The sequence below is a fragment of the Triplophysa dalaica genome, chromosome 13 (genome assembly GCF_015846415.1).
Source record: "Triplophysa dalaica isolate WHDGS20190420 chromosome 13, ASM1584641v1, whole genome shotgun sequence".
In the NCBI taxonomy this organism is placed as follows: domain Eukaryota; kingdom Metazoa; phylum Chordata; class Actinopteri; order Cypriniformes; family Nemacheilidae; genus Triplophysa; species Triplophysa dalaica.
The window spans coordinates 13200884-13228775 of NC_079554.1; the positions used below are offsets into that span (position 1 = coordinate 13200884).

Here is a 27892-nt window from a genome sequence, read left to right on the forward strand (position 1 = left end):
TTGTTACGTGCACTTTCAGCTGTGTAACATGCAATTTTGAGAGGTTTACTGTGAAATTACACAAAAAAAATCTTTTTCTATTCCACGGTATGTGGTAATAGGGTTTGTTTAAAATAAGGTATGCTAAATTCAGGTGGAAATTACAAAAAAGGACAGTTGAGTTGCTTTAGAAAAACAATTGAATACCACAGGATAGATCACTATTTGTTTAAGACCTGTTGGAACCAAGAATAATTGTCTGCTGTCAGGTCTCGGGTCTGAGCATTTGCTTGTTTGGTCTGTTTCGTTCTGTGTTTTGGTTGTGTCGGGCGCATGGCTTTGTTTTGACAGCTGGCCATGCGCTCAGAGTCATTGTGTGCTGCCCCGCCCCCTCATTATCTCCTCTTCATAAGTTCACTCTTAACACCTGGGTCTGATCTCTATCCTTTCCTTCACTCCGGCTGTCTCTTGTTAATATTCTGATTTCACCCCTTTATATTCCCTACGTTCCTCTCGTCTGGTGTCAGACCGTTTTATGTATTTACGTCTCTGATCTCAAAAAGTCTAGTTGAATCTTGTATTGTCTTGTCTAGCCATTTAATATCCACCCCGTCTTGTTTGGGCTCCAGAGCTCCTATTCCCTATTCACAGTGATTGCCTTAACTGTCCCCTTAGTGGCTGTCCCGATGACCTCTGTCTCCAGCGTCTTCTCATACGGACCTCTGTCTCCTGGGAATCTCCCGCTGACGGCGACTCACTCTTCCAGACCGCTGCTATCGCTCTGCCTGTAGGAACCTCTTGGCTCGACAGTTAGAGTCTACTTCTCTACTATGAATGGTGCTTGTGATACGAGAGGACGATTTTCATATGTATTACCCTTTCCTTCTTGAGTGAACTATTTTCAAGTGGATTACCCTTGCCTTCTTGAGTGAACTATTTTCAAGTGGATTACCCTTGCCTCCCAGAGTGAACTATTTTATGTGAATTACCCTTGCATTCTTGAAAGAATTATTTTCATGTGGATTCCCCAAGCCTGTTGTGGGCGAGCGCTCGAGCCTACTGTCTGTTTACCTCACATTTCTTGAACTCTTCACCTTGGCGGCTGTTGGTACTTATCTGTAGTTCTCCGCTTCCGTTTTGCAATAAAGCTTGGGAACCCTGCTTGTGACTCCGCAGTTATTCATAATAGTCTGCAGGTTCCTGTGCCAGTCAGGCTCAGAGTAATGCACTTTCAAAAACAGAAATAAAGCTGCTTTTATTTTTGTGTCTTTTTCATAGGACCGACAACAAATAAAATAATATATTTCTCTTTCAGCAGTGTTTTATGAGCTTTCGATGGCTTTTCTGGAATATGACACCAACATTTTGTATGTAGATAAATGTTTGTGGATATGTAGTGCATTTCAAATTGGGTATGCCAAATTCAGGAGGAAATCAAAAAATGGCCTAGAATATAACAGGTTTACTTCATCTTCATTTTGCTCAGACTCCTAATGCTTCTCATTATAACAAACTGCTCGTTCTCTTATTTCTTTTGAATCAGACAAAAAAGATCCAGTTTCAGAGATTAAAGAATGGATGAATCTTTTCCAGACTTTTTTCTCCAAAATGAAACAATATTTAGATGGCACATCCAACTGTTGTAAACTCATAAAACAAGACCCAACCAGTGCACCCTGTGCCTCCATTTCTTGTAGGTCAGACAAAGCAGTTTTCGAGGAATCAATATAGGCTTGATTTCCACTTGATGTGCCATTTCTTTATGTTTTAAAATGTCAGTTTCATAAATATTAAATGATTTAACTGTCTCCTTTGTGATATTTTGAGTGTACTTTTGACAAAAAGTCTTTATTTTAATTTAGCCCAAATCCCAGCATTACTGTAAAATGACTAAAGTTAACTTTTTCATTTTTTACACTTTCCCATAAAAAGTTCATAAAACTTTGCAAATGACTAAACTGTGGTATGAAAACCCAACTGGATTATTACTACACAACAGGAAAATCTCTCCTTACAGCAAAGAATATGATAATGGTCCCCTTAATTGAATGAGAAAAGAAATGAAGCTGGGCCTCACAGCATCAACCTGCACCATATCAACTTAATTCACTGACCACCGGGCAACCTGGCCTTTTGGTTGGAGCAATTTAATATTTCATGGGCACACAAACTTCATGATATACAGTGCAATATTTCAAGGGGATGATTTTGGGGCAGGATCTATTAAGCCACCTGCCTGAATTCTAACACCTTCCAACTTATGCATGTGCCTTTATACAGGCACAGAAAGTCTAACATTTCATGTGACCACAAGATTCTCAGTTGTCAGTCTACCTTCCCTAAAAAGGGCTAAAAATCGCAGAAACATCTTCTTTTAGGGTCAAAATCAGCAGTGTATGTCCTAGACATAATGTATGAACTGCTACTCTAATGGAACACAGGGGAGAACCGTGTCTGACAGTAACTTTCTTAGCTATCAGGAATGTGTCCACCTGTAAATAGAGGAAGCAATATCTAAATTCAAGGGTGCCTTCCAAAAGGTTGCAGGGGCAGAGCAGTAAACTGCCGTTGTTTGTGTCTTGGAGTTCCAGGTTCAAGGCCTGTTTTTCTGAGATATTGTTCTCTTTTTAAACACAAGGAAACGTATTGCACAGTAACATTTTCAGTTGTCAGAGAAGATTTCTTCATCTATCATGCAAAAAGATAAAAGACTGAGATAAAAGACTGAAAATCTATCCCAGCAAACTTTTTGGGGGGTCTAAAACTGAGCAGTGTAAGTTTGACACATGTATGAACTGTGACTCTTATGGAAGACAAGGGGGAAGTGAGATACAACAGTGCAGTCTGCAGTGGCATACTTTGCTTATGAATTGAGGGTTCCATGTTCAAGGCCTCGTTTTGTGAGATTTTTTTCTCAATTTAATGTTGGGAACAGTACGTGACACGCAACATTCACAGTTGTCAAAAAACATTTGCCCATCTATCATGCAAAAATTTGGAAATAAAAGGCTGAAAATGTCAGAATCCATATATTTTGGGGTTAAGAGTAAAGAGTGAAAGTTTGAGATATGTATGAACTGTGACATTTATGGATCACAGGGGGAACAGTATCTGACAGATACCGTAACCCCATGAAACAGAGAGTCAGCAAGGTCTAAATCTGGCACACCCTTATAAGCTCTCGAGGGGCAGAGCGGATGACTGCTCTATATCCCAACAGACCCGCATAAGGGCTGTAGTAACAGATCAACTGACAGATTTTATTTCGTGACACAGAGGTTATAGGTCGGCTTTTATGAGATTTTTTATCCATTTAAACAAAAGGGAAACCTTACTGTTCCCCATCACAATATACACAACTCTGCACAAATGTACAGATAAAAGGCTGAAAATCTCAGAATACTCTTTTTTGTGGTTAGAGTTCAACAATGTAAGTTTCAGACATTTTTTTCTACATTTAAACACAGTGGAATCTTATGAGACAGCAATTCTCTCAGTTGTCAGAATACTTTTCCCCATCTATCATGCCCAAAGTTGGATATGTTGCTGTCAGTTAAGGTTTCCCTGAATTGAATAAGGAAAGAAAGTAATCTGTCCCTGTAACCATCAAACTGCAGGACTGATTTTTGTATTTTTCTGTATGTTCATTTTATAAAAAAAAACAATTTATTGAATGGCTCCTGTAGGTCAGACACATTTAAACTAACCGTATGGTACACTGACATCTTGCGGTTGAGGTTGATATCGGAGTCTAAATTAAAAATATTGGAGAGTTAAGTTTAGCCAAGTTACGTTTCATTTTATTGCTATGATAAATAATCTACAAGCACTCTATTGTTTGTGAATGTGTACCGGATGTTCAGTTGGGGTCACAACGTTTTTTTTTTATGTTATTAAGATGAAACCGTCTATATATTGCTAGTTAGAGCAGGGGGAACGGTATCTGATGGCTGAGAATGTTAGCTTCAGACTCCGTTCATAACATTTTAAGCAGCATGCACTGTTAATGTGACTGCACTAAATCTGGCAATCATTACAATATACTAAACAAACAGGGCTGGAAATGGGGGGACCAATCCAGGGAGTGAATTTCAAAGGGGGACCTCAAAATGTAGAAGATTTCCCTGTTTAATCGTGGAATTGCCTCCAAATGCTATGCGAAATTGACTTACAAAAACAGTGGTATCATTATGCACTTAAGTTTTAAAAATGTAAAGTATGCCCCCTCCAGTAAATTGCGGTCATCTCCAGCACTGTGTTAAAAATCTGTTAATGAGATGCTGCCGTGCCAAAAATCTTTAGAGATGGATAATTAAATAAATCCATGGATAATTTGTTTGATTACAAAGCTGATCAATTTGACAAAAAAGTAAACATGCTGGTAAGCACTTGAATGTTGACTTGTTAATTAAATCTTCCAGTAATGTGTAATCTGACTCGGAAGCCACAGACTTTATCCAGTCTAATTGAATCAGTCTCAAATCATAATGGTCGCAATCGGCTCGTCTCTTCACCAAGCCTGGCACATAAAGAGCACTCTGACCCAGTCTCACTTACCCTCCAGCGATCTCATTAAGTCACTGATCATCTACACTACTGACATTAACAGATGTTGCACATAAATGAGATTGAAGGACTAATTACATTGATGAGTCACAGACGAAGTTCAAGAAGACACAAATAATGTTATAAAGCCTTCAGGTTCACACATTTGAGATACTCAAATCTTACAGATGTGTAAAGCGGTAAATTAAAGCTTTTAAAATACATTTTAAATAGAAATATTAAAGCTAACACTGCTATTTTTTCTATATACTATAAACATTATGACCCTTAAACCAAAATATCTATGTTCACTCCCATCACAAGATACATGATCATAATATAACGTCATTTAAAGTAGTAGTTCACCCAAAAATGAAAAATAATTCATTTCTTTTCATTTCAAACCTGCATGGCTTTTTTCTACTGCAGACCACAAAATATAGAAAGAAAGCCACACAGGTTTGAAATGACAAGAGGATGATTTTTGGGTGGACTATCCCTTTACAGCAACAACCAAAGGCATAACAGCAAATGCGCCCAAAGCCACAAACCTCTAGAATATGTTTGGAATATGAATATGACTGAAATGTCAGATGATCCAACATGACGGGTGATATGCTGTCAGGCATTTCCTCTAATGCAAAAATGCAGCCACAGCCTCAGTGTCACCTATTCAGTCTCTCCTCATTTACTTATGCATGCAGAAGTTTGACATTTGCCAACAGTAAAGAAATTGCGAATGCAGAAAATCCCCAGCTGTCTTTGATCTAATTAAGCTGAGTTTTTATTTCCTGTTTGTCATTTTGATTCAGTCTATAGCACCGCAGCCGGGCGCAGGCATTGATTGAACTGAGCCTTGAAACGCAAACATGATTGCACACATGCAAAAGCTGTGAGAACATATGCCCATCCGCAAAACTACATTATCATACCCTCTCAACTGTGATGTATTCAGCCCTGCATGGAAATTCTCTGGGGGCACTTAAACACTCCATGTGGAATTTGCTGTTCTGTTTCCAACCATGAGTCGAATTAAACAAATGTAATGTTTCAAATTAGATTTGGATTTCATTTGAATAGATCTTATTGCACTGTATTTAATAAAATCGCAGAGTCACACTCTGCAGTCTTGGATGTCTGGGGGGAGCAGTCAGCCCTTAAACAGCTCTGTAGTGTCAGCCAGTGGCAGAGTATGATTGAGAGCCTCACAATGCTCCTGCCTTCTCTGCCAGCAGTTTTTGAAAGATTTCTGGCCACTCAAGAGTTTGCGCAAAACAAATGACAATGCATCCCCTCCCTCAGGTCCTTCTGGCGGTGAAGTGTAATCAATGTTCTCTGTTGACCTTTCTGAAGCCATTCATCCACGTAAATGTTCCAATGAAGAAAAACAGAGAAAAATCCTGCGTTGTCGTTTGGCCTATTTCACAAATTTTATTGATAGTGGACGGTTGTAAGAAACTCTGATTCTGAGAGGTGAAAGAAAGACAGAAAACTGACAGTCAGTTCTCCTCAAAATGTAACTGGCATTTACACACTATAGTGTATATATACATCCTTGAGAAATCATCCATACAAACAATGAAGGTTTTTCTTGTGTATGTTTCTTCATAACCTCTAAACATTTGTTTGGATCCAAAATCAGAATCTTTAGAAAGCTGTTTTTGCTTAGTATGGCCTGTGAACACATCTTGCTTTTTACATGGACCCTCTGGTTTTCCTCCTTTGTAAGCCATGGAGTTGCATTGCCACCCTGTGGTTATAGAATAAAATAAAAATATACGTTTCTACGCAAATGTGGGACTTGAACATATATCATTTTATTAATATGTAGGCCTATATGTTTCTTGGTTTAACAGAAAGATTGATGAGTTGAGTTTCCCCTGGTCTTTGTATAGGCCTACTGTATATGACTATAACCTTTCACATGATTTGACCTGAACCAAAATATGTGGCTTTTAACTGAATGCTTAAGGCACCGCTTCGTGTGTAGACACATATTTTTGATCAAACCATGCAGGGTCTTTAAAACACCATCATGTTTTAAGTGAAGCAGGTGACTGATATAATTGTTGCCAGGAAAGGTTGCACTTATGCAAGTTACATCTTTTGTTACCGAAAGCGAAACAAACAAATGCAAGGAACAGGAAAATTGCTTGTTTTCCATTTCTGCCCCCTATTGGTGAAATTTAGACACGTAGAATACAAAATTAGTCATTTTCAACTGACAGCTGTTCAGGGATGTCGTTCTTCCAAGTATATATATTTTTTAATTGTACATTGTATTATTTTTTATTTGACACTCATAGTCAATAGGATCCATTATCCATGAGTTTTCTAAAGGCATAACTGAAAGCAGAGCATGCCATTGGCCGCAATTGAGTAGACATTAGATTTGCTTTCCAGTGGAAGTCTGGCCATCTGGATACAGATTTGTATGGCTTGTCGACCTTTGAGAATAATACAGGAAAAATGGTGAAAGAATTTTTATTTTTTGGAAGCTATCCCTTTAAGACATAACGAAGAGCAAGATGTCTTCTATCATTAAAGATTCAACCTCGGTTTTTTCATCTTGATGGTGTACATATCAGCACTATCGGAAAAACAATAGAACACTTCTCCCAAGTCTCATTTGCTGATCTATTTACATGTAATATAGACACTAGGTGTCACCAACATTTTGCACGCGTTTCCTGGCTGCATAGTTAGTCTTAATACGATTTACACAAATACACAACATGACAGACGTTGTCTGTTGTATGTAAAACAGCTGAGTTAAGATCCGTCAAAACTCCCCTTCTTTCTCACATTTTTAAATGATGACAAATCTTTCATTTTTGTGTAAACAATATATTTTAATCTGGCTTGGTATTCTACCTAAAGATATTACTTTGACTATTCCTAACACAAATAAATCAGTAAACTGTTCTTGGCTTAAAATGTAGAGGCCCAAACCCCCATGTTGACCCATGGAAGTATAAATGAAACTCTGATTGTTATAGGTGCAACTTTATTGTCAAATCCAAGTGTTATTGCCGAACACTCACTCAGTTGGAAGAAATCAAGTGCCAATATACATAAATGACATTTCACAGTTAAAGAATGTGATGTATTTACTTAGTGTTGTTACTTCTAATTATGATATCTGGCTGTTTTTATCATCCAAGCCCTGCTTTGCAAATAAACATAACAGCAAAATAAAAACATTTATTTTAAACTAAGCTGTACAAATACCTATTTATTCATACCTGCTACCAAAAATACTATTTTTACTATGTTGCAATAGAGAATGTGAAGCTGAGGTCACGCCCTATGTTGCATGTTGCTGTGGCATCACCATCTTGGGAGGATACTACTCCATGGCTATTATTTTGATATGTACCGTTACTTGTTTTGTTTGATACGTGGAGAAATCTAAAGTAAAATTACCATGGGCTTTTCCTGAACGCCTCTGCATAATGCTATTGCAGTTTTTAACACAGCAAGACCGACCTACCATATTTCCTAATCAAACAAGAAAAACAAAACACTGCATTGAATGCACTAGCAGCCATCCTCCCAAGATGACGCAATATTCGACGCGGCGTGACGTCGATTAACAAGCTCTATAAGTAAAACTTCAATGGCATTTAATGTCACCTCCCATTACAAAACTTTTCTTAAATAAGCATATATACACACAGAAAAAAGAAATTACAATGTACCCACTAAATGCATAGCTTCGATGTCCTTTTGAAACTTTAGATGTCCAGATTCGCTGTTTTTAAGGTAATGAAAAGAACACTGTACTTTCTAAATGACTAAATACATAGTTCCCAAAGTAGACAAGCACTTTTGAATACTTAATATTGATTAGATATCGGCAAAACCCAGTGACAAATATAAAAATTGAGTAATAATAATAATAACTTACTGCAAATAATAAATATTACAAAATATGGAAAAACAAGGTTTCAGAAGGACAGCAGCAATATAATAAACATGTCCCCTAAATTCTGCTTCTGCTTGAAAATTACACATAAGCGTTTGTGGCATTTTGCAGCCATTGTTGAATACAGTTTCTTATATTTGTGTAAAAACAGATAACTCTTTTTTTCATACATTTTCATAATCTCATCATGTTTTTATTATGTTATCATGTTTTAATTGTGTTATTAGCTGTATTTTTAGTTATTACTACTTAATCAAAACAACCCAACTGCAATTTAATTGAAATGACTTGGAATGCACAATACTTATAAAAAAAGAGTTATCTGTTTTTGCAAACTTTTCAAATATAATTTGATCTCAGAGCAACTGAAAGTATTTTATTGTTCAGTGTCTTTATAATTTTGTTCTCGTTCTTGATGATTTAGGAATTTGATTAGCCTTGGAGCAACTGGAAGCTTGTGGATTTTGTTTAGTCTGTTCATCCCAAGCACTTGGCGGATTTTCAGTCTGCAGAGCTGCAGCAGTGGGCGTGGAGGTCCTGAAATCCGAGCCAGTGAATTAAAACACAGCCGAATAAATTTGCAAATAAACAAATGTTTGGGTGCACCTACTAGCTTTTTCTTTGATGCCGCTCCAGTCAGGGTAACTATCCAGATGTTCTGTGAGTCTCGAGCATAGTTTCACATGGCCAACATAGTCAAGAAGGACGTCTATGATCGGCCCTGCCCAGCGGCAGTAGTTTTCCGTGGAGATCACGTCACAGAACTACCAATGAAAATGTAAAAAAAAGGAAGATTCAATATACAAAAATACACATTTGTGTTACCAATATGCTTCACGCCACTCACCTGAACACATATCTTTTCCGTTTCTTCATCTCTGTCATCCAGTCGATGACTTGTCATCTTTATCGGCGGATGAGGATTGTTGCCATAGACGCAATTGAAACATGACAGGGCGTCACAGCCGAAGTCCATCAGATACTTCAGTAAGGTCAGGTATTTCATGCAGAACATAACAGTGGCTGGAAAGGTAGTGGGGTGGGTGGGGATGTTGGCGTTCACGTTAGCACCGTGTTCAATCAGCATAGTAACTGTGTGTATGCAACCCTGCCTCAGGGCTACCAAGAGAGGGCTAAACGTGTCCAGGTTTGGATTGGCACCAGCCTCTAGGAGCATGGTGGTGGCCTCGATGTTGTTGTTTATGACAGCAAAATACAGAGCTGTGCTGCGTTGATCCTCGTACATTTTCGAACGATCCTTTGACAACGTGGCGTTGACATCGAAGCCAGCCTCGATCAGCAGCTCGAGAACATCGTCTCTGTTGCGCTCCGCTGCTAAATGGAGGGGGCTGATACCTGAGCGTCTCACCCTTGCTTTGCTTGTGGCTGGGATCAGCATAGACACTATTCTGAAAATGAGACGATTTTGAGTGTTTACTTCATAACATGATTGTTGCCAATTTTTTTTGAATCTGACATGATTAGATTGAATTATATTTTGTAAGATGATTAATACATAGCATAAGCTAGAAAGCTGGCATATAATGAAATGCTTTTTTTCATGCTCTCAGGTATTATGGCATTAGTAGATTTATTGTTAGGCAAGTAAAATACCCTATGCACAACTTGAAACATAGAGTTCAAATGACATGGCATGACATGTATGTCAAAACAAAAAGAACAGATCTGAAATGGATTTTGACAAAAAAAGCGACTTTTTGCTCCTATTTAGGACCAAGTCAAGATTGAGTTAAGGTGCCACAGCAGCCATTGAAACTTACTTAGTTGACCTGACAATTTTGGGGGTGCACCCGTAAGTCATGAGGTCTGTTCTGAAAATTAATGCAAGATCATGAGATGTGCTAATCCTAAACTCCCAACAACCAATGGCCTCTATAAACAAGTACTTCAGATAACCCTGGGAACATTTCTCCCAAAGCATATAACCTGTATTTACTAAGGCTGGGTATTGTGACTAATTTGGCAAATTGATTCTTATTTAAATAGTTTCGGTCCGATAACGATCTGATTCGATATTGATAATTTTTCAATAATTCATTATAAATGTTCGATTTGCGGACACGGTATTAATATTTAAACATAAATGCTGGTTGCTGAAAGCCTCTAACTTTCAGCTTGTATTAGCTACTGCAAAATGCACATTACTGTAAAAAATAAAAACAATGTAAATGAGCATCAATGTAATTCATTTCCAACTTGAAATATTTTTTAACAATAAAATAATTTTCTAAATTCCAAACATTTCAAAGCAGGCCCACACCTTTGTCTGGACCTTCCACCAGATAACACACGCTGTTTCTTCCAATCTCATATCATTCTATACCTATACAGTAGTATTGCATACTTCGTATCTTCGAAGAGTATTTAGTTTGATCAAATTTGTAAAAGACAGATACAGCTGTGGGAATATTTCTGGAATAAGTCGAGCTTCTGGAGGCGTGTAGTGGGGGCAGAACTACAGCACGAGCACACAACACATCTTCGCATTATCCTTGCATAACTGTTGATTCACTATAAATTTGTGTTGTTTACATTATGCATTATGTATTACTTACCGTGTGCTGTTCATGTCCAGCATCTTTTAGCGCTGAGGCCGTGCCATCAGTCAGTTTCAAACGATCTCCAAATGCAGCGGCATATCCACCGTTTATGTAACATTCATCACCGAAATGCAGTGGACAAACAAACACAGCTAAACTTCTGTCAGCCAAGTGAAGTGGCATTTATGGGCGTGCTCTTTCTCACGCTGACTGGTTGATGTGTGGGCATGCTCTTTTTCTCACGCTCGTGTGTGGGCGTGTTCTTTCACTCGCTGGATGACTCGTGGACGTGCTTTTCCGGGAGAATCATTCTATAACCAGTTACAAGGGTCCTTAGTCCCTTACCAATAAGGGACTAAGAACCCTTGTTTTACGAAACGGGATTCCATGTTCGAAAAAAACTTTCCGAAACCTGTATGAACCCTGGCGGAGTGAATCGAGCACAAAAATATGTTTTTTTACCGAGTTGACCATGTTAAGCTTGAGAAGCCAGCACGTTTGACAGTGTAAAGAACTCAGAATGTATAAAATAGCATGTTACCTCCGCTTTAAGCAAAGTGAAAAATGGTGACATCTTCAGGGCGAGAAGTGAATTGCCAATAATATTCACATCCTATGAGGCATGGAGGCACATTAACAATCAATTAATGGATTCAATAAATTAAGAATCGATTAGAATCTATATTTTTTACCCAGCCCTAGTATATACACATAAATTATCATGAAAATTCCACATACCCATCATTGCCACGCTGGGCAGCGATATGAATTGGCAGCAGTCCTGTTTTGCCAGGCTTGTTGGTGTCTGCATTTTGGGATAGAAGGAACTCAACAATGTCCTCGTGGCCATTCTTGCAGGCCTCGTAGAGTGCTGTGGCTCCATCAGCCGCCTGGCTGTTAAGATCAGCACCTTATAAATGATAAAACATTAATTTGGAAAAAATCTTGAAAAATATCAAGTTTCAATGATATGTTTGAAAAATAAAAAATACCATTTTTTAAAAGGAACCGAAGTGCGTCCACCTTTCCACTTTGGGCTGCCACAAAGATAGGAGTGATTCCGTACATGTTGGGTATGCTGACCTTGGCTCCAGCTTTTACAAGTATCTCACAGATTTCCACATTGTTCCTGCACACAGCCTCGTGGAGAGCGGTCCAGCCTTGAATACAGTTCTTATTCACTGCTGCACTGTATTTTAGTAGCATGACGACCATCTCCGGGTTCTCCCTTTCACAAGCTGCAGATGTATAGAATTTATGAAATATAACTCAAGGACAATAGACATAAATGGTAACAGAAAGTTAATTTTTGTGAGTGAATATATAACTGTGGAAAGATGAAAAGGTGAGTGAATATATGTGCCCTGTACAACAAAACCAGTCTTGTGGGTCAATTTTTCGAAATCAATATTTTTACAGCATTTGAAAGCTGAACAATTAAGCTTTCCATTGGTGTATATGTTGGTAGGATATGGTCATATCTGCCGGAGATATAACTGTTTAAATCTCTGGAATCTAAGGGTGCAAAAGAATCAAGATATTGAGAAAATTGCCTTTGAAGTTGTAAATAAGAGTTGTTACTGGTCATCCACTCACAAAAATAAAGTTTCGATATATTTAGGGCAGGAAATTTACAAAATAACATGATCTTTATTTAATATCCTGATGATTTTGGGCATAAAAGAAAAATCGATAATTTTGACCCAGATGATGTATTTTTGGCTTGGACTTAAAATGTTCCCGTGCTACATAACACTGGTTTTGTGATCCAGGGTCACATATTACCTTTGTATAGTGGAGTCTCCCTTTCTTTATTGGTGATATCAGGGTCAGCCCCTTTCTCGAGAAGAGACTCGGCACATGTTAGATGATCCCGGCTCACAGCTAACAACAAGGCAGTCTGATCCTTTAAAGTGCGCTGGTTAACCATCCCAGGTTGAGCTGCGCGAACATTGATCAGCAACAAAGCCGTGATAAATGAAGATCCATACAGTAATTCTTAAATAAATGGGAATACTTTACCTTTCAACAGAACTTTAATACATTGATATTGTCCATAATATGCTGCCTCATGCAGAGGAATCCATCCAAATCTGTTAGCTTTAAGAAGGTTGCACCCAGGCTTTTTAACCATTAGCCACACTGTCTCTACATCACCTTCCCAAATGGCCTTAACAAGAGGATCCGTCTCTCTGAAGAAGAAATGATTTTTATTTCAATAAATCACATGTTGCAGGTTAAAGAATGATAACCATAAAAAACATTGAAAATTGAAAAAGTACTAACTCTTCAGGTTCAGATGTGATATGAAGAGAGCCGTCATATCTTCGGTAGGCCACCATCCGCTTGCCACTAACGGTGATGAAGTGGCTGACCGAAGACACAGCATCAGAGTTTGTTAGTTCTCTTTAAGAGGAAAAAATGAAGCATGTTTAGATTAGACTTATTTGAATGCTGCGTTTTCTACAGATGTGCACAATCGATGACCTCCTTGCTCCAACCCCTATCACCAAACTCACTGTATTTTATCAAAAAATTTGAACCAGTTATGTTCTGTAAAGAAAAAGTTTAAATTGCGTAACTTATAGTTGTAATGAACAAACATTTGAAACATTTAAAATAGTATGTTGAAATGTCTTCTAATTGAAAAGCAAATTAGATTGTATATAGAATAAATAGGATAAAGTGGAATTGAATTTAACTTTTTAAACTAAACCAAAATTATACATCTTTCAACGAGGCGTACATCTGCACCACTGGAAGGAAGACTTTAAGCTTTTTAATGTCAGGGTAAATCCAAACAAGTTCACTTAGTCACAGTAATGTATAGTGTCTATTTTTAAACATTGTGGCATGTGTAATGTCTGCTGTTGCTATTGAATGAAGCAGAACAGGTGTAAAGCAGCTGTGCCAGTCATCCGACTGCAAGGCATCTGTAACTGATATTTTGACTTTCCCTGTAGTTGCATTTACAAAGCGTCACTAGAAATTTCACGTGGCCACATATTTACTAGCATGTTTTGATCCTACTGTATGTCACTCTTGTTTACCTTTAGCAGTACCGCTACAAAAATGACCTTAAATCCTTATTACTCTAGAACAATAAATATTACTTATTTATTGTTTTATTTATCAAGTAGTATTTATTTTTTAATTTTTTGCATATCAAAAATGTATTTTGTGTTAAAAAATCAATGCAGGTAAAATGAATGAGTAAATAAGTTCCTGTAGCTCAATAACAGCAGCATTGCATTGGCAGCGCAAAGTTCAAGGGTTCATTTCCCATTACCCTGAATGCACTTTGGATAAAATTGTCTGACAAATATGTTTGTCAGTGTATATAGTTACTGTTCTTAACCTTGACTATTTTTATATGACTGATAGTTATGCCAGCAACCCATTTTTACTTGTGTGAAGAAGATCAAACCTCCTACCTAGGGGGATTGGCAGGGCACGCATATGGTTGAGGCTGCTGCTGAGCATGATGTGATGGAGGAACTGTGCCTGATGATGCTGGTCTGGTTAAAGCAGAGGTGGTATTTGTGCTTTCAGTCCCCGACCCGCTGTTATGAGCATCGGCGAGGCTGCGTTCAATTGCTAGCTGTAAGAGTTCATCATCAGACAGGTTGCTATAGAGACTGTAGTCAGCAAATTCCATGCTGGTGCCAGTGGAACCTGACATGGACACACTGGATACTGCCATGATGGATCTTGAGATGATAAAAACATTTCTCGTAAATAAACTCAACCTGAAAAACTGAACAATCTCTTTTAGCTTTTCATAACCGATTTGTTTCTCGTAAAACAATTGAATAGTATTCAATTGTTAAAGAAATCTAAAGAAGCGCAGATTTCACATTTCATCACATTTCACATCTTATTGTTTTATATGAAAATATACACCAGTATATAATGATATATCATCCGTTCTGACCCAGCATCTCGGGCCACAAGTAGGGTCCACCCTGGATAGATAGCCAGTCCATCCCAACAAATGTATTTTTGTTGGGTCAGTGTGAAACCCCTGTTAAATCATTGTAATTTATCATTTATAATGTTGGTGTGTGTTGGTGTTTGTTAAATCATTGTGAAACATACTTCAGGTGATGATGTTTGTTTGTGTTGAATGAATGAACCTTTCAGAATGTTGGTGATTGTTGGCATTTGTTGGTGTTTGGCGGTGTTTGATAGAAAGTGTGAATTATTAAGGCTAAATATATCTTGTGAAAAATCTGAAATTTGGAAGCAGAATTTTAAAGGTTTAATAAATATATTTACACATTTTTGTTGGAAAAGAAGACCAAAAAGTGTATGTTTTAATACAGGACAACAAAACCGTAAGACTTTTTATATGTTAGACGACAAAGACACCTACAGTAAAGTGTGCATTTATGTCTATCTCAGCATTTCAGTACAAATTACCTATCGGTATATTACATTATTACACATAAACATCCACCATACAGTCCCAATTGATCTAGTTTGCTGTACAGTAATACAGACAACTTTCATACCAACAAATCCTTAAAGTTGTTACTTACCCACTTCTCAATGGTTTTTTTTTTTTTTTTAAATATCGATACGGTATCCAAGCTAAAAGTTATAGGTCCTAAATGTCTTGTGCAGTACACTGTACACCTGCTTGCACTGAGAACGTCCCTTAACTGTCACCCCACACCCGACTGTCAGAGTGTGTTTCTGGAGAGGTCACGTGATGTGCACGGTGCAAAGATTTTTAACCTCTTACTGATGGCTGCTCTTGAAGAAGCAGACCTGGATTATGAAAAAGATGTGTGTAACAGCACTATTGCTATGACCATCAAAACATGTTGCAAATATATACTGCTAGAAAATAACAAATAACAAAGATGTCAAATATCAAAGTAGGTTTATACATAACTATTTAGGAAACCAATTTAGGAATGCTTTTATCAGCATTTAAGTGTTCTTGAAATAAGGGCTAATAATGGAAATAACTTCCCTTTTTATGTGTTTTTGAACATAAAGTTGTGTTTAGGAAAGCCTTAGTTTGTAACTGGGTTAAATTGTTAGCCTGCATTTGCTGTGTCAAGTTACAGATGTGTCAAGGCTACGAGACAAACAAGTCATTGTGTGAATACCTGTTCCTTATTTATAGTCATAGCTGTTGAGGTCAATTGAATGCACAATGACGCTTACAAACTTTTATTCTTTCTGAATAGCCGGATACAAAACTTGTTTTGGTTGGCATTGCAGGATAATAAAATGGTTAATACAATAGAAACAAAAAGAGGTTTGCGTGAAATAGAGCACTTTGCATTTGTGTATTCTTTTGGGGTGATACACCTATCAGAACACACTAAAATTCATGGTTAGGACACAAATGACCAAAGACAACTGTTGGTTTATGATAACAAAAGAAATATTTATATTTGACAATTTATTTAAACAAACTATCATTTTGGACTGAAACAGCCCAGTTTAGGCAGATTTATAAACCAGAAAGATGGTTTGTACTTATTTGACCCAACCATGGACTGAACACAACCCAGCGTTTTTAGTGTGAAGCGTCTTGTTCAGGCATTAAAATTCTCAATCCAGCCTGACTTTTAAACATATTTTGCTTGCATTGGCTGTTTCAAAATCAATTCCCTGTGTTTTGTTTACATTTGTTATTTGTTTACAGATTGAAATCCATGTCTGTTTTAAAGGACATAAGTTCATAGCAAAAACATTACAGCAACACGGTGGCAGAGATTATATTTTTAGGTGTTGTTTATATGTCTTGTGTAAGCGTCTAAATGATGGCCAGCTAATTATAGAGCTCACCACACTTAACTGTATAAGCTTATAAGCACTTGATCTTTACAACCAAACTCATTTATGTTTTTAAGAATAATAGTCATAACAATATTTTTTTTATCTCAGTCATTAGGAATTTACAGTAATGCTGCTGAAGCTCAGTGCAGTAGATTCTTGTTGACTAATTCACAATAACTTTACAGCTTCATGATATTAATACAAATAACTAAGAAAGTAAGGGTTTATTTTAGGATATCCTCAAATGACTCTCGTTCATATCTTAAAAACTTAATTAGTCTGTTTGGTAGAGGAAGAGCACTGATTCGTGGTAGTCTTTGAACTTCCAGTAGTTTCCGGATCTTCAGTCTGCTCAGATGCATCAAGGTGCAAGGAAGAACTGAAATAGAGGTCATTCCACTTTGTTTATAGATTTTCAGTTCAGTATGTTCAGTTAGGGTTATATTACTTCAATAATCAAACCGTTTAGTAAATAAACAGACAACAAAGAGTATTCTTACCAAGCTTCTCTTTGATAAGCATCCAGTCCTTCCATCCATTACTGTCAAGGTGTTCAGTTATTCTAGAGCAAAGTTTGACATGACCAACATAGTCAAGTAACATGTCGATGATGGGTACCATGTCGGAGCTGACTGAGGGAGCAGAAAGTAGCTCACAAAACTGTTAAAACATTTAAATAGAAAGAATGTTAGAGAGAGAGATCAACTTTTTGACTTTTAACATACTTTATTTAAACATCCAGAAATAAACACTACATAAAACCAAGCACATATCACATTTCAATATGTTTAGGAGATATCAAATTAAAGAAAAAAAAAGAAAGCAAAGTGAAGTAATAGAAGAAAAAAGTAGAGGAAAAAAAGGAGAACCCACTCAGAATAGCCACCAAGTATAACCGGTTAAATATTATTTCACCATCCTCATAAATGGACAGTAATGCTCCATTTGCACAACATTTAAACTCAAATTCAAGCACGTTATCTGTCATTTGATAGAATCTATGCTCCACTCTTATTCTAGATTCCACCAAAGCAGTAAATTACTGAAAAACATTCATGTTTGCCCTCCAGCAGCCAGTCTGCAAGACTTCCAACTTGCAAATTTGGCTTGACCTATTGTAAAGTTTGCTACGGTGCACTGCCGGTACAAAATCCAAATCCCCAAGCAACCTTCCAAGCAATGAAAATAATCGATCCAATCTTAAACACTCAGGAAAACCATGAAAATCAGTATCTTTTAAGGAACAGAAAATGCAAGTTGGTAAAACATTCAGATTGAATTTGGACACATGAGAATTAGTGGGTAACACACAATGTAATTACTTCTGTTGCAAGTCTCCAGATCGTTTAGGTAGGGGATCCTTTTAAAAAGCCTCAAAGAAGGAGGAAACTCAGCAGAAACTGTTAAAAATGTTCACCCGTTTGTGTCAACTATCCCTAATGAGCTCAAAATAATGTACTTTAACACATGTTTGAGAGAGGTCTCTCTTTCCAGCCACCTGGAAATCAAGCTCTAGTAGCCCATTAAATGACAGCAGTTTTCCTTGCAGATCTTCTAGTACAAAACCCACGGAGCTACTGGTAAACTTAGGAAAACATTCTCTAGAAGGGCCTCCAGACAGAAAACAGTTAATAGACATGAGGAATGTGGAGGGAAATGCTGCTTTCAACTCGCCTATAACCAGTTCTACCATCGACTGGTCTATAAACAGCCTGGTTGCAAATATCCACCATTGACATCCATGTTTTGGATGAAGTGTAAACCAAGTCCAGAACTGTGGTCACTCCTTTTTCATAAAGGTATTAATGGTTGTATTAGATAAGAAAATGTTGTAACACGAAAAAAGAGTTATTAAATAGTGGTTTATCAAGGCCAAAATGATTTAGTCTAGTCAGTTTTAAAACTGTCCAAGAGTTTAACACAGAAGCATAAAAATTAACATCAGACGAAAGAATCCCCTCATGAGAAGACATTAAAAACAGTTGTCTATCAAGACAAAACCCACCAAAAGTTCTGAGCAAAGCCAAACCAAACACCACCCATGGCCTTAAATCCACAGGGTAAAGTACATTTTGAGCTGTCTTCAACCTCATGGCTTTAACCTTGGCTGCTAAATCAATTAACCCTTGACCCCCTTCATTTACTGGTAAATAAAGAACTGCAGGGGCAAGCCAGTGGTAACCAACCCAAAAATGTCAACAAAAATCTTCAACAGCCATTGCAACAAATGTTTTGGTGGGTCAAGCACATCTTAGCGAGGTCACATCATAGAAGCTGTAAAGGTCCCCATCCCAGTTCTTCTGAATATACTGATCAGACCCAAGGAAAACTCCAAGCACTTTGAACCCTTCACGACTTCAGGAACAGCTCTGAGGAAGTGCTGGAGGGCCTCCATTCTCCAATTTACCAATGAAAAGGGAAGCGCTCTTGTTGATTCGAGAGGAGTAGGCTTTCTTGTAAGCCTCCAGAGATTCTTTAAAGTTTGCAACATCTTGAGCAAATCTGATAAAAACAGTGACCTCATCAGCATAAGCACTGAGCCTAACAGTTATCATGTCTGAGATGGGTGGACACACTGTTGATATGTCCCCATACTTGTTTCTCAGTGCGATCAACAGTGGTTCAGTACCAATGGCATACAGGATCCTTGAAAGACCACAAACCTGCGGTATACCTCTGCTTACTCTGAACGGTTTTGTAAGAGAACCATACATTTTTAGCATACTGCATATATCAACAAACAGCAGTTTAACATATCCATTATAAGATGGACCAAAACCAAAAGCTTCAAGGCACTTAATGAAAAGGGAAAAACATTATCGAAAATAGTCCGTTCTGGAATGCAATAAGATTGATCCGCATGAATCACTGAAGAAATGTAGAGTTTAATTCTGTTGGTTAAAGACTTGGTAAATATTTTATAGTCACTTTCGAGCAAAGAGACTGGGCGCCAGCTTCTATGTCTTCAAGGTCACCCTGTTTAGGTAAAAGGGTGATCACAGCTCTTCGTAAACTAACTGGCAGTGTACCTCTTTTAATACACTCCATATAAACAGAAAACAAATCCATTCCAATAACATGCCAAAAATGTTTATAAAAATCTGCATTAAGTCCATCCAAGCCAGGAGCCTTGCCAAAAGACAGCTCTTGAACAATTGCAGATAGTTAATCAAAAGTCAATAGTTCATCAAGCCTAGATTTCCCCCCTTCCAAAAGATGAGGTAACTCCTGAAGGAGAAGATCAGCCATGGCTTCATCACAGGGTTCAGCTTGGTAAAGATCCTCATAAAAAGACAATGTTTGAGAAATAATTCCATGGGCATCAGTAATCTCCTCCCCCTGGACGTTTCAGACAACCTAGAGCTTTTCTATCCACAATCTTCTTCTCTACGTTAAAGACAAAAGATGTGGGAGCATCCATACTATTAAAAGTAAAAATCTTGCACGGATAAATATCTCCTGGTCTATTTCCTCCAGAGAGAGAAAGAGATAGAGAGAGAGAGAGAGAGATAGAGAGAGAGATCATTTGAAAACATAGGATTTGTTCATTATTAAAAAAACTGATTTATAAATCAGTGGAATAAAGCAAAATATAAAATCACAGTTTATCTTTTAAAAATCCCTCTACCTGTAAACAGTAATCTGATGGTTGTTCGTTTAAATAATACAATCTTTCTCTTCCATTTCCTCTTGGTATAATGGGGGGATGAGGGCTACTTCCATATTGGCAGCTAAAACATGACAGCGCATCACACCCATTGTCCAGGATGTACTTCATCATTGGCAAGTTCCTCACACAGAAAACCAACACTGTCGGGAAAGTGGTGGGATGAGTTGGGAGTAAATTATTGAGATTAGCGCCATGCTCAACCAGTAACATCACCATTTCCATCCATCCTTTCCTCGCTGCCACTAGCAAGGGGTTGAAAATATCCAAGTTTGGGTCAGCTCCTGCCTCCAATAACATGCAGGCAGCCTCTAAGTTTCTGTTCGCCACAGCCGAGTACAAAGCAGTGCTACGGCGATCTTCATGCATCTTTGACCAGTCATCTGACATTGTTGTGTTGACGTCGTATCCAGCCTCGATTAAAGTTACTAGAACTTCATCTCTGTTCCGTTCTGCCGCGAAATGGAGGGGACTAATGCCAGAAAATCTTACTTTGGTCCGGCTGGTTTTGGGGTTAAGCAGGGCAACAATGCTGCGGAAGAATTTTGGAAGAAACTAATCAATGTCTGGAAATTTTAGTGTAGCTGAAAGTGGAAAAAAGGAATAAACTATTATAGGTACATCCTTTCATGACCATTCTTTGCTGCAATATGAATAGGAAGTAATCCAGTCTTGTTGGCTCTGTTCACATCTGCTCCATTTGACAGAAGGATCTTTACAACTTCAACATGACCATTCTTCGAAGCCTCAAATAATGCCGTAGCACCATCATTTGCCTGGGTATTGATATTTCCTCCTATAGCACAGAACGGTTAACTACCGTGATATAATACGGTAAATGAATTTGTTACCGTCTTACCGTAATAGCGATACTTACCTTCAGAAATTAGGAAACAAAGCACCTCGACAGCACCACTCTGAGCAGCCACAAAAACAGGATCTATGCCATAAATAGTTTTGGCCCTTAGATTTGCCTCTGCTTGTAGCAACATCTTACAAATCTGTACGTTTTTGTTCATCACTGCTTCATGAAGTGGAGTTACACCTTGAACACAGGCCTTGTTTGGTGAAGCTCCAAATTTCAAAAGAATCCCCACCATTGCTTCATGTGCGTTATCACACGCTATAAAACGCAGGAATATAGTTATTGAGAGGTACTGTATTAAGATTGACAGAAAATATACTTACTGTTAGGATAGGTTTACATGATACAATGTTAAAAAAAGGAAATTTGCTTTAGGAAAATTCTGCACACAGACTACAACATTGTCTAAATGATTTAGAAAAAGGCTAATAGCACTGTACTGTGCATACCAGGCCAGTAGGTGGTGATGTTACTTTGTAAAGAAACAATACACGCATAAACACATCCTTGTACAGAGTGAATACAAACAAACAAGATATCATGATAAACTTTAATTATTGCTAAGCTGTTCGACAAAATGTTAAATGCTCTCTCTCACTTTCAATAAAAGTACCTGTTAAGTCAATAAATATAAATGTTACATTGGTTATTTTTTTGACTGGATAGATGAACTCAGTCTCTTGAGTAGCACAAGTACTTTGATTGTCAAGTGCACAGACATGTCTGTAGACTTGTCTGTAGACATGTCTGTAATATGCATGTGTATGATGTCATAATTTTGTAAATAAACGCCCCCTAAAACTAAAAATGTTTACCTTTGTTCATTGGCGTCTCCCAATGAACATTTGCAATGTTCGGACCAGCACCTTTCTTCAGTAGATATTCGACACAAGAAAGATGTTTGCGAGTTACAGCCAGATAAAGCGGCGTCTGATTTGTTTTCGTTCGTTTATTGATTGTATCTGGCCTGGCTGTGGAATAAATGTCAAACAGATCAACAATTTGGTTTTGGGATTGATGCTCGAGCATTGAATGGATTTACATTATATAGATTTTTCACCTTCGAGTAAAATCTTAAGACATTCAACATGGCCATAGAATGCACATTCATGAAGTGGAATCCAGCCGTCCTTATTGGGTTCATCAAGAATGTTAAGGTTTGAGTTAAGGATGTCTCTCAAAGCCTTTTCATCACCTCTCCAAATTGCTGAGAGGAAAGGGTCTAAATCACTGAAAGAAAAAAAACAGTGATATACTATCAGTCAGTTTACCCAAATTTTACATATTCTGGCCATTAGATGTTTTTGTTACTAAATTGAACGATGTCTTTTCCAAACAAAATAGATCTTAAAAAGATGTACCACTGCTTTTATTATGCATGGGGAGGAAATGCAATTTTCAACATGGCCACTCTAGCGAAGAAAATCCTGCCTTCATATAAAAAGAGCCTATCATCAATCGATAGAGAGTAGTGATTTTCTGGGGCGGGGCTCTACACAGAGGCTCGAGGAGCTGACCAACCAGAGTGTATGCAAAGCGACCTCAAAAAAGTGTTTTTTTAGCACAATTTAAGCTATATCAGATATCTGGTTTAATTGTTGGTCAGGAACAATTAAACCTGTTACTTAATTGTGATTTTTGCCAGCGACTTTAGACATTACGTTTTTTGCCATTTAAGTACACTCTTGAACGTACAGTGTGTAGCATTTTGAAGGATTTATTTACCAAAATGTAAATCCACTTTCATTTAAAAAGAAAGGTGCTTCAAAGGTTCTTCAAAGCGATGCTGTCATGAATCGCATTAAGACACACAGATGAGGATCCAAATGCAGTTTATTAAAATAGGGTAATCCAAAAACAAAATCCAAAAGACTGGCATAAATCCAAACACAGGTGGTCAGTCCAAACATAGCAAAAAAATCCAGAAGACAAAGGCAAACAGAGTTATCCAAAACACATCAAGGCAAGACAAAATACTGAAATCCAGAGACAGAAGAGTTAGGAGCTGCAATATGACACGATACACGACTTGGCAATGATTGACTGATATAACCGGGAAAAAACAGGCAAAAAAACAACAGTTAAGAGGACACAGATGAAGGCAATAACAGATGAGTCCAGTCAATGGTTAGGGGTAATGTAGTGTGATAGGGCAGTCCATGTGACGAGGGGTGTGCCCTCTAGTGGATGTGAGAGGGCACTGCAGCTGGTACTGTGACATAGCCCCCCCCCTCTAAGGGTGGAATCCAGACACCGCCCAAAATAACAACATCCAGGAGCAGAGGCAGGCCTGGGCCGTTGAGCAGTGGCGGGGCTGGGTCGTTGAGGCTCAGGCTGCTCTGGAGGCCAGGGAGGCAAGGGCAGGGCTGGATGGCCAGTGGTGGCCATCTTGGACAAGGCATGGAGCTCAGAGGCAGCCATCTTGGATGAGGCAGAGAGTTCAGAGGGGGCTGTCTTGGACGAGGCAGGGAACCTAGTGTGTTCAGATACAGCCTCTGGTGCAGACAAACAGCACACAGCCCAGGCACACAGCAGGGTAGCAGCCACCACTTTCAGAGCAGACTCCAAGGGCAGAACCTGAGAAACGAACACCTCCGGGACCACCGGACCTTGGACCACTGACGTGGTGGCCATGATGGCTTGAGGTTCTGGGCTGGTGCCCATCTTGAGACTGGGCTCTGGTTCGGCGCCCATTTTAACACACAGTCTGGGTATTTAGAGAAATGGGCAATGTCCAAGAATTTCTGCACATGGTCCTCGAGTGAAGTGTTACCTTCACGGAGCAAGGGCAAAATGTATTGATCCATGGTCTGGCGAAGTCTTATGTCATGAACTGCACGAAGACACATGGATTAGGATCAAAATGCAGTTTATTAAAAAGGGGTTATCCAAAGACAAAATCAGGTGGCCAGTCCAAACAAGCAAGCAAGCAAGCAAACAAACAAACAAACAAACAAACAAATCAATCAATCAATCAATCAATCAATCAATCAATCAATCAACAAGATAAAGACAAACAGAGTTATTAAAAAGACATCAAGGCAGACAAAAATCAGCGAACAATAGGAATTGCAGTATAACACAATACAAGACTTCGCAATGAGTGACTGAGACAACCGGGTATACATAGGCAGACAAACAACATTAACAGGACACAGGTGAAGGCAATGAAAGATAATGAGCCCGGTCCATGGTTATGGGCTATGTTGTGTGATATGGTGATGAGGGGAGTGTCCCCTAGTGGATTCAAGAGGGCACTGCAGCTGGTAACTGTGACAGATGCCATAGAACAGTGCTTCCCAAACTGGGGTATGCATACATTTACATCCATGCACTTGGCAGACGCTTTTATCCAAAGCGACTTACATTGTATTATCCTATACATTTAAACATAGGAATGTGCAATCCCATGGGATCTAAACCACAACCTTGAGCTAAAGGAAAGCTCCCCCGTTGGTACGCCAGGTGACGGAGGGAGAATGTGATCAAAATTATGATTATACAAAATTGCACCTGACATTCAAGCAGGAATGTTACTAAATATAAAGACATGCTCCCTCTTGTGTACATACAGCAAAATAGTAGTCATGAAAAATCATAAAAGGTCAAATTCATGACATCCAATAAAAAAATAGGCCTGGATTTGCCATCCATTCTCTGCCACAGAACAGTGCAACTGCCTGTTTCTGACCGAGAAAGTCTAAATTGAAATCTCTACGAGTGGCATTTTGAGAATTGACTTTGCACAAAAATTACTGACAGACTTCTGGATAGCCTTGCGTGCAGAGTATCCTGCCTTAGCCAATCGTGTTTTGAAAACATTACTGCCCTTCTACCTTGCGAGAGTGGGTTTTCAGCACTTGACCACATAAAGAACAAATATCGACACAGACTTTCTCCGATGCAACCATACATCACATGTTATGTTATGCAAATCATTTCAAGCACATCCATCTCATTAAGCAGTGAGTAATTTATTTAAAATATATATGATCATATAGTTATAAACTTATGCTGTGCTTGATAAAAGATAATTGTTTTAAGAAGGTAAATGTATTTAAAATGCACATAAAAAAAACACAATTGTGACTGTAAGAAAGGGGGTACGCAGAATGATTTATTTTAAAGGTTTTGGGAAACACTGCCATAGAAGAACCATTTTTTTGTTCAACAAAGAAAGATTCACTTAAAGGTTCTTTAATCTTTCTTAGCTTTTATAATCTGATCATAAATGTGAAAAAGTGAAAGAGAAAGGTTCTACAGATTTAAAGGTTCTTTATGCAAAAAAGGTACTTCTATGGCATCGTGAAGGACCTTTATTTTTAAGAGTGTAGATATGACTATGGTCTTGCCATGACTGACATAGCTGTGCTTCAAATATGGCCGCTGAGTGGCAAGACTTCCGTAAACAGTCTTTGGTCTATTCTACCACTCACTTCACAGTCTCCACCGTGACACGCAGGTGTCCATTGTGCCTTGTCCAGGCAATCACCTTGTCCTCATTTTTACAGAAGATATGATGTGAAATATCTCTGTTGATGTTTAGACAATGACTCTCACTGAAAGGAAAGCATTTAACAAAGTTTCATCTAGTGTTCGAATGAGACCTAACATTGATTTAATTATTTGTTATTCGAATGATGTGGCGGTGACAGTGACACCAGAGAAAAATCACCTGGGAGGGTTTGCAGAGGCAGTTGCAGGGAGTTTGGATGGGTTGGATGGTGATCGTTGCGTAGCGAAAGGGGCTGTTGATTTTGTGTTGCTGTTTATTTGTCGAATCTGCCATGGGGTTAAATTAGTTTCAGCTAGACTTTGTTTGATAGCTAACTGCAATAGCTGTTCATCAGACATGTCTGCATAAGCACTGTAGTCATCCTCGCTTTCATCTGTCATCCTTGAAGCGGGCATCGGCATTTTGGCGACTGCCATTGTGCAGCAGTGGTTAAATGTTCAGGAAATGCACATACAAATAAAGATTCTAATAATGAGACAAAATACAAAATTTGCTTGTAAATGTTTAAAATAATAAATAAGTTTCATCTTCCTTGTGTATTTAAAATATGTGTACATATAGTATAAATTTAAGTAAAAGTTGACTCAAACAAATTACAGCAAACAGACAGAGTTCAAGCAAAATGATAACAAAGTCATATTAATTAAAATTAAAGAATATAAATCAATTTGTTGCATAATCCATGTTTTCAATCAAAATAGATTTGATAACATATGATACTATTATAAGATGTTTTGGAAGTCCTCATATAATTTGTAAGACTTCACTGCTAGCATCTTTATTATAATCCATTTCTGGAAGAAGACTTACCTACCTTTCCATAGATCATCAGGTATAATTTTGTCACACGGTGCATGCGTAGTAATGGTTCTGTTATTTGGGCGTCCCTCTCTCTTCTCCAGTTGACTGCTGTGGAGTATCCTCATGAAGAGGCTGGTAGAGGTCTTGAATTCAGGTCATGGTGTAAACAAACCGATTATATTATTAATATCTTTGCTTGGCTTGCATCTGCATAAGATCATGTCTGGTTTAAAGGTGGCCTGGTTATTCTTGTCTGTATGTACTTTGCAGTGTTATGTTATATGTGTTTGGTTTACATAAATGTGGATGCTTGATGAGATATTTATAGCCCAATACTACCTGAAACCTTACATTTCCATTAAAATTTAAAATCTTGCAGCACTCCAATTTATTTGCTGATTAAGAATGCAATATTGTGTAGATTATTTAACTTGAAACATATCACACTGTTTGCCTTGTACACTGTAAAACATAATGCTACATATTTTCTATAGTTAACTTTGCCCTTTAATGTTCATTATAGCATGCTGTACAATACCATTCTTTATGTACAAATGTACATTACTTTGACTTGGCTTATTTAAAAGTAAAAAATGTGTTTCAATGTTTGAGTGACCTTATTTTCAGGGGCAACTGAACTCGGGCCAGTTCTGGAAACTTCTCTGAACATCTGACATGGATGCCATATCTCCTGACTCAAGTGTTTTTATCTCTAGCCCTGCAGATGTCAATGTTTGGACCTTTAAAACAGTGCAGTTTAAATGAAAAGATTAGACTTAAGACATGTTAACCAACAACATTTTGGACCATTTGGTCCAGATTTGTCCATGTGAATGGTGGCATTCATGTTGTGATTAAAATTATGATCATTTAACTTTCTAAATCCCATTTGGGTCTATTCATTAATGTGTTTATATGCAGGATAAAAGTGTACAGTCTACATTATGACCAACAAATAAGACTAACAGACACATGTCAACAATATTTATCTGGGATGTGAATCAGTGAACACATAATGCATTAATTGATTACATTGCTTAAAATTCATTATATTTTTGCGATTATCAGGATGGTAAAATGTTACAGTTTAGACTTTCACAGTTCACACCTGACATGATTCACATATGGATCTCAAATGCAAGAAAATACTATCAGTACATTGGCGCCCTCGCCTGGTTAATCTTCTTTTAAACGTCTTGTTTTTTCAAGGCAAAGTTATACAAACATTCTT

At 37.9% G+C, this 27892-nt stretch overlaps 2 protein-coding genes across 2 annotated transcripts; both read right to left on the reverse strand.

Moving 5' to 3' along the window:
• Positions 1-7532: 7532 nt before the first annotated feature.
• On the reverse strand, positions 7533-15665 carry asb2a.1 (ankyrin repeat and SOCS box containing 2a, tandem duplicate 1). The gene is made up of 11 exons (XM_056764695.1): positions 15555-15665; positions 14448-14723; positions 13300-13419; positions 13036-13205; positions 12799-12954; positions 12006-12251; positions 11752-11923; positions 10234-10284; positions 9300-9861; positions 9063-9216; positions 7533-8989 (listed from the first exon to the last, which is right to left on the reverse strand). Exons 2-11 carry the CDS (start codon positions 14714-14716, stop codon positions 8829-8831), a joined length of 2061 nt encoding a protein of 686 aa, XP_056620673.1. The 5' UTR covers positions 14717-14723; positions 15555-15665; the 3' UTR covers positions 7533-8828.
• Positions 15666-17036: 1371 nt separating this feature from the next.
• asb2a.2 (ankyrin repeat and SOCS box containing 2a, tandem duplicate 2) lies at positions 17037-26276 on the reverse strand. The gene is made up of 9 exons (XM_056763758.1): positions 26020-26276; positions 25781-25903; positions 22405-22574; positions 22160-22315; positions 21357-21602; positions 21101-21275; positions 20441-21011; positions 17313-17472; positions 17037-17191 (listed from the first exon to the last, which is right to left on the reverse strand). Exons 1-9 carry the CDS (start codon positions 26274-26276, stop codon positions 17037-17039), a joined length of 2013 nt encoding a protein of 670 aa, XP_056619736.1.
• Between the last annotated feature and the right edge of the window lie 1616 nt (positions 26277-27892).

Bases quoted from the DNA above. Each gene is read 5' to 3' on its own strand.
- asb2a.1 (XM_056764695.1), bottom strand. From the start codon at position 14,716: ATGGCAGTATCCAGTGTGTCCATGTCAGGTTCCACTGGCACCAGCATG. The intron at 13,420-14,447 runs GTAGGAGGTTTG...TTCCTCTTAAAG, and splicing joins TGCCCTGCCAATCCCCCTAG to AGAACTAACAAACTCTGATG. The intron at 12,955-13,035 runs GTAAAGTATTCC...ATGTTCGCGCAG, and splicing joins TATTAAAGTTCTGTTGAAAG to CTCAACCTGGGATGGTTAAC.
- asb2a.2 (XM_056763758.1), bottom strand. From the start codon at position 26,276: ATGGCAGTCGCCAAAATGCCGATGCCCGCTTCAAGGATGACAGATGAA. The intron at 22,316-22,404 runs GTGAAAAATCTA...TTTATTCCACAG, and splicing joins TCTTAAGATTTTACTCGAAG to CCAGGCCAGATACAATCAAT. The intron at 17,473-20,440 runs GTAGAGGGATTT...ATGTTTTAACAG, and splicing joins CATCAGATTACTGTTTACAG to TTTTGTGAGCTACTTTCTGC.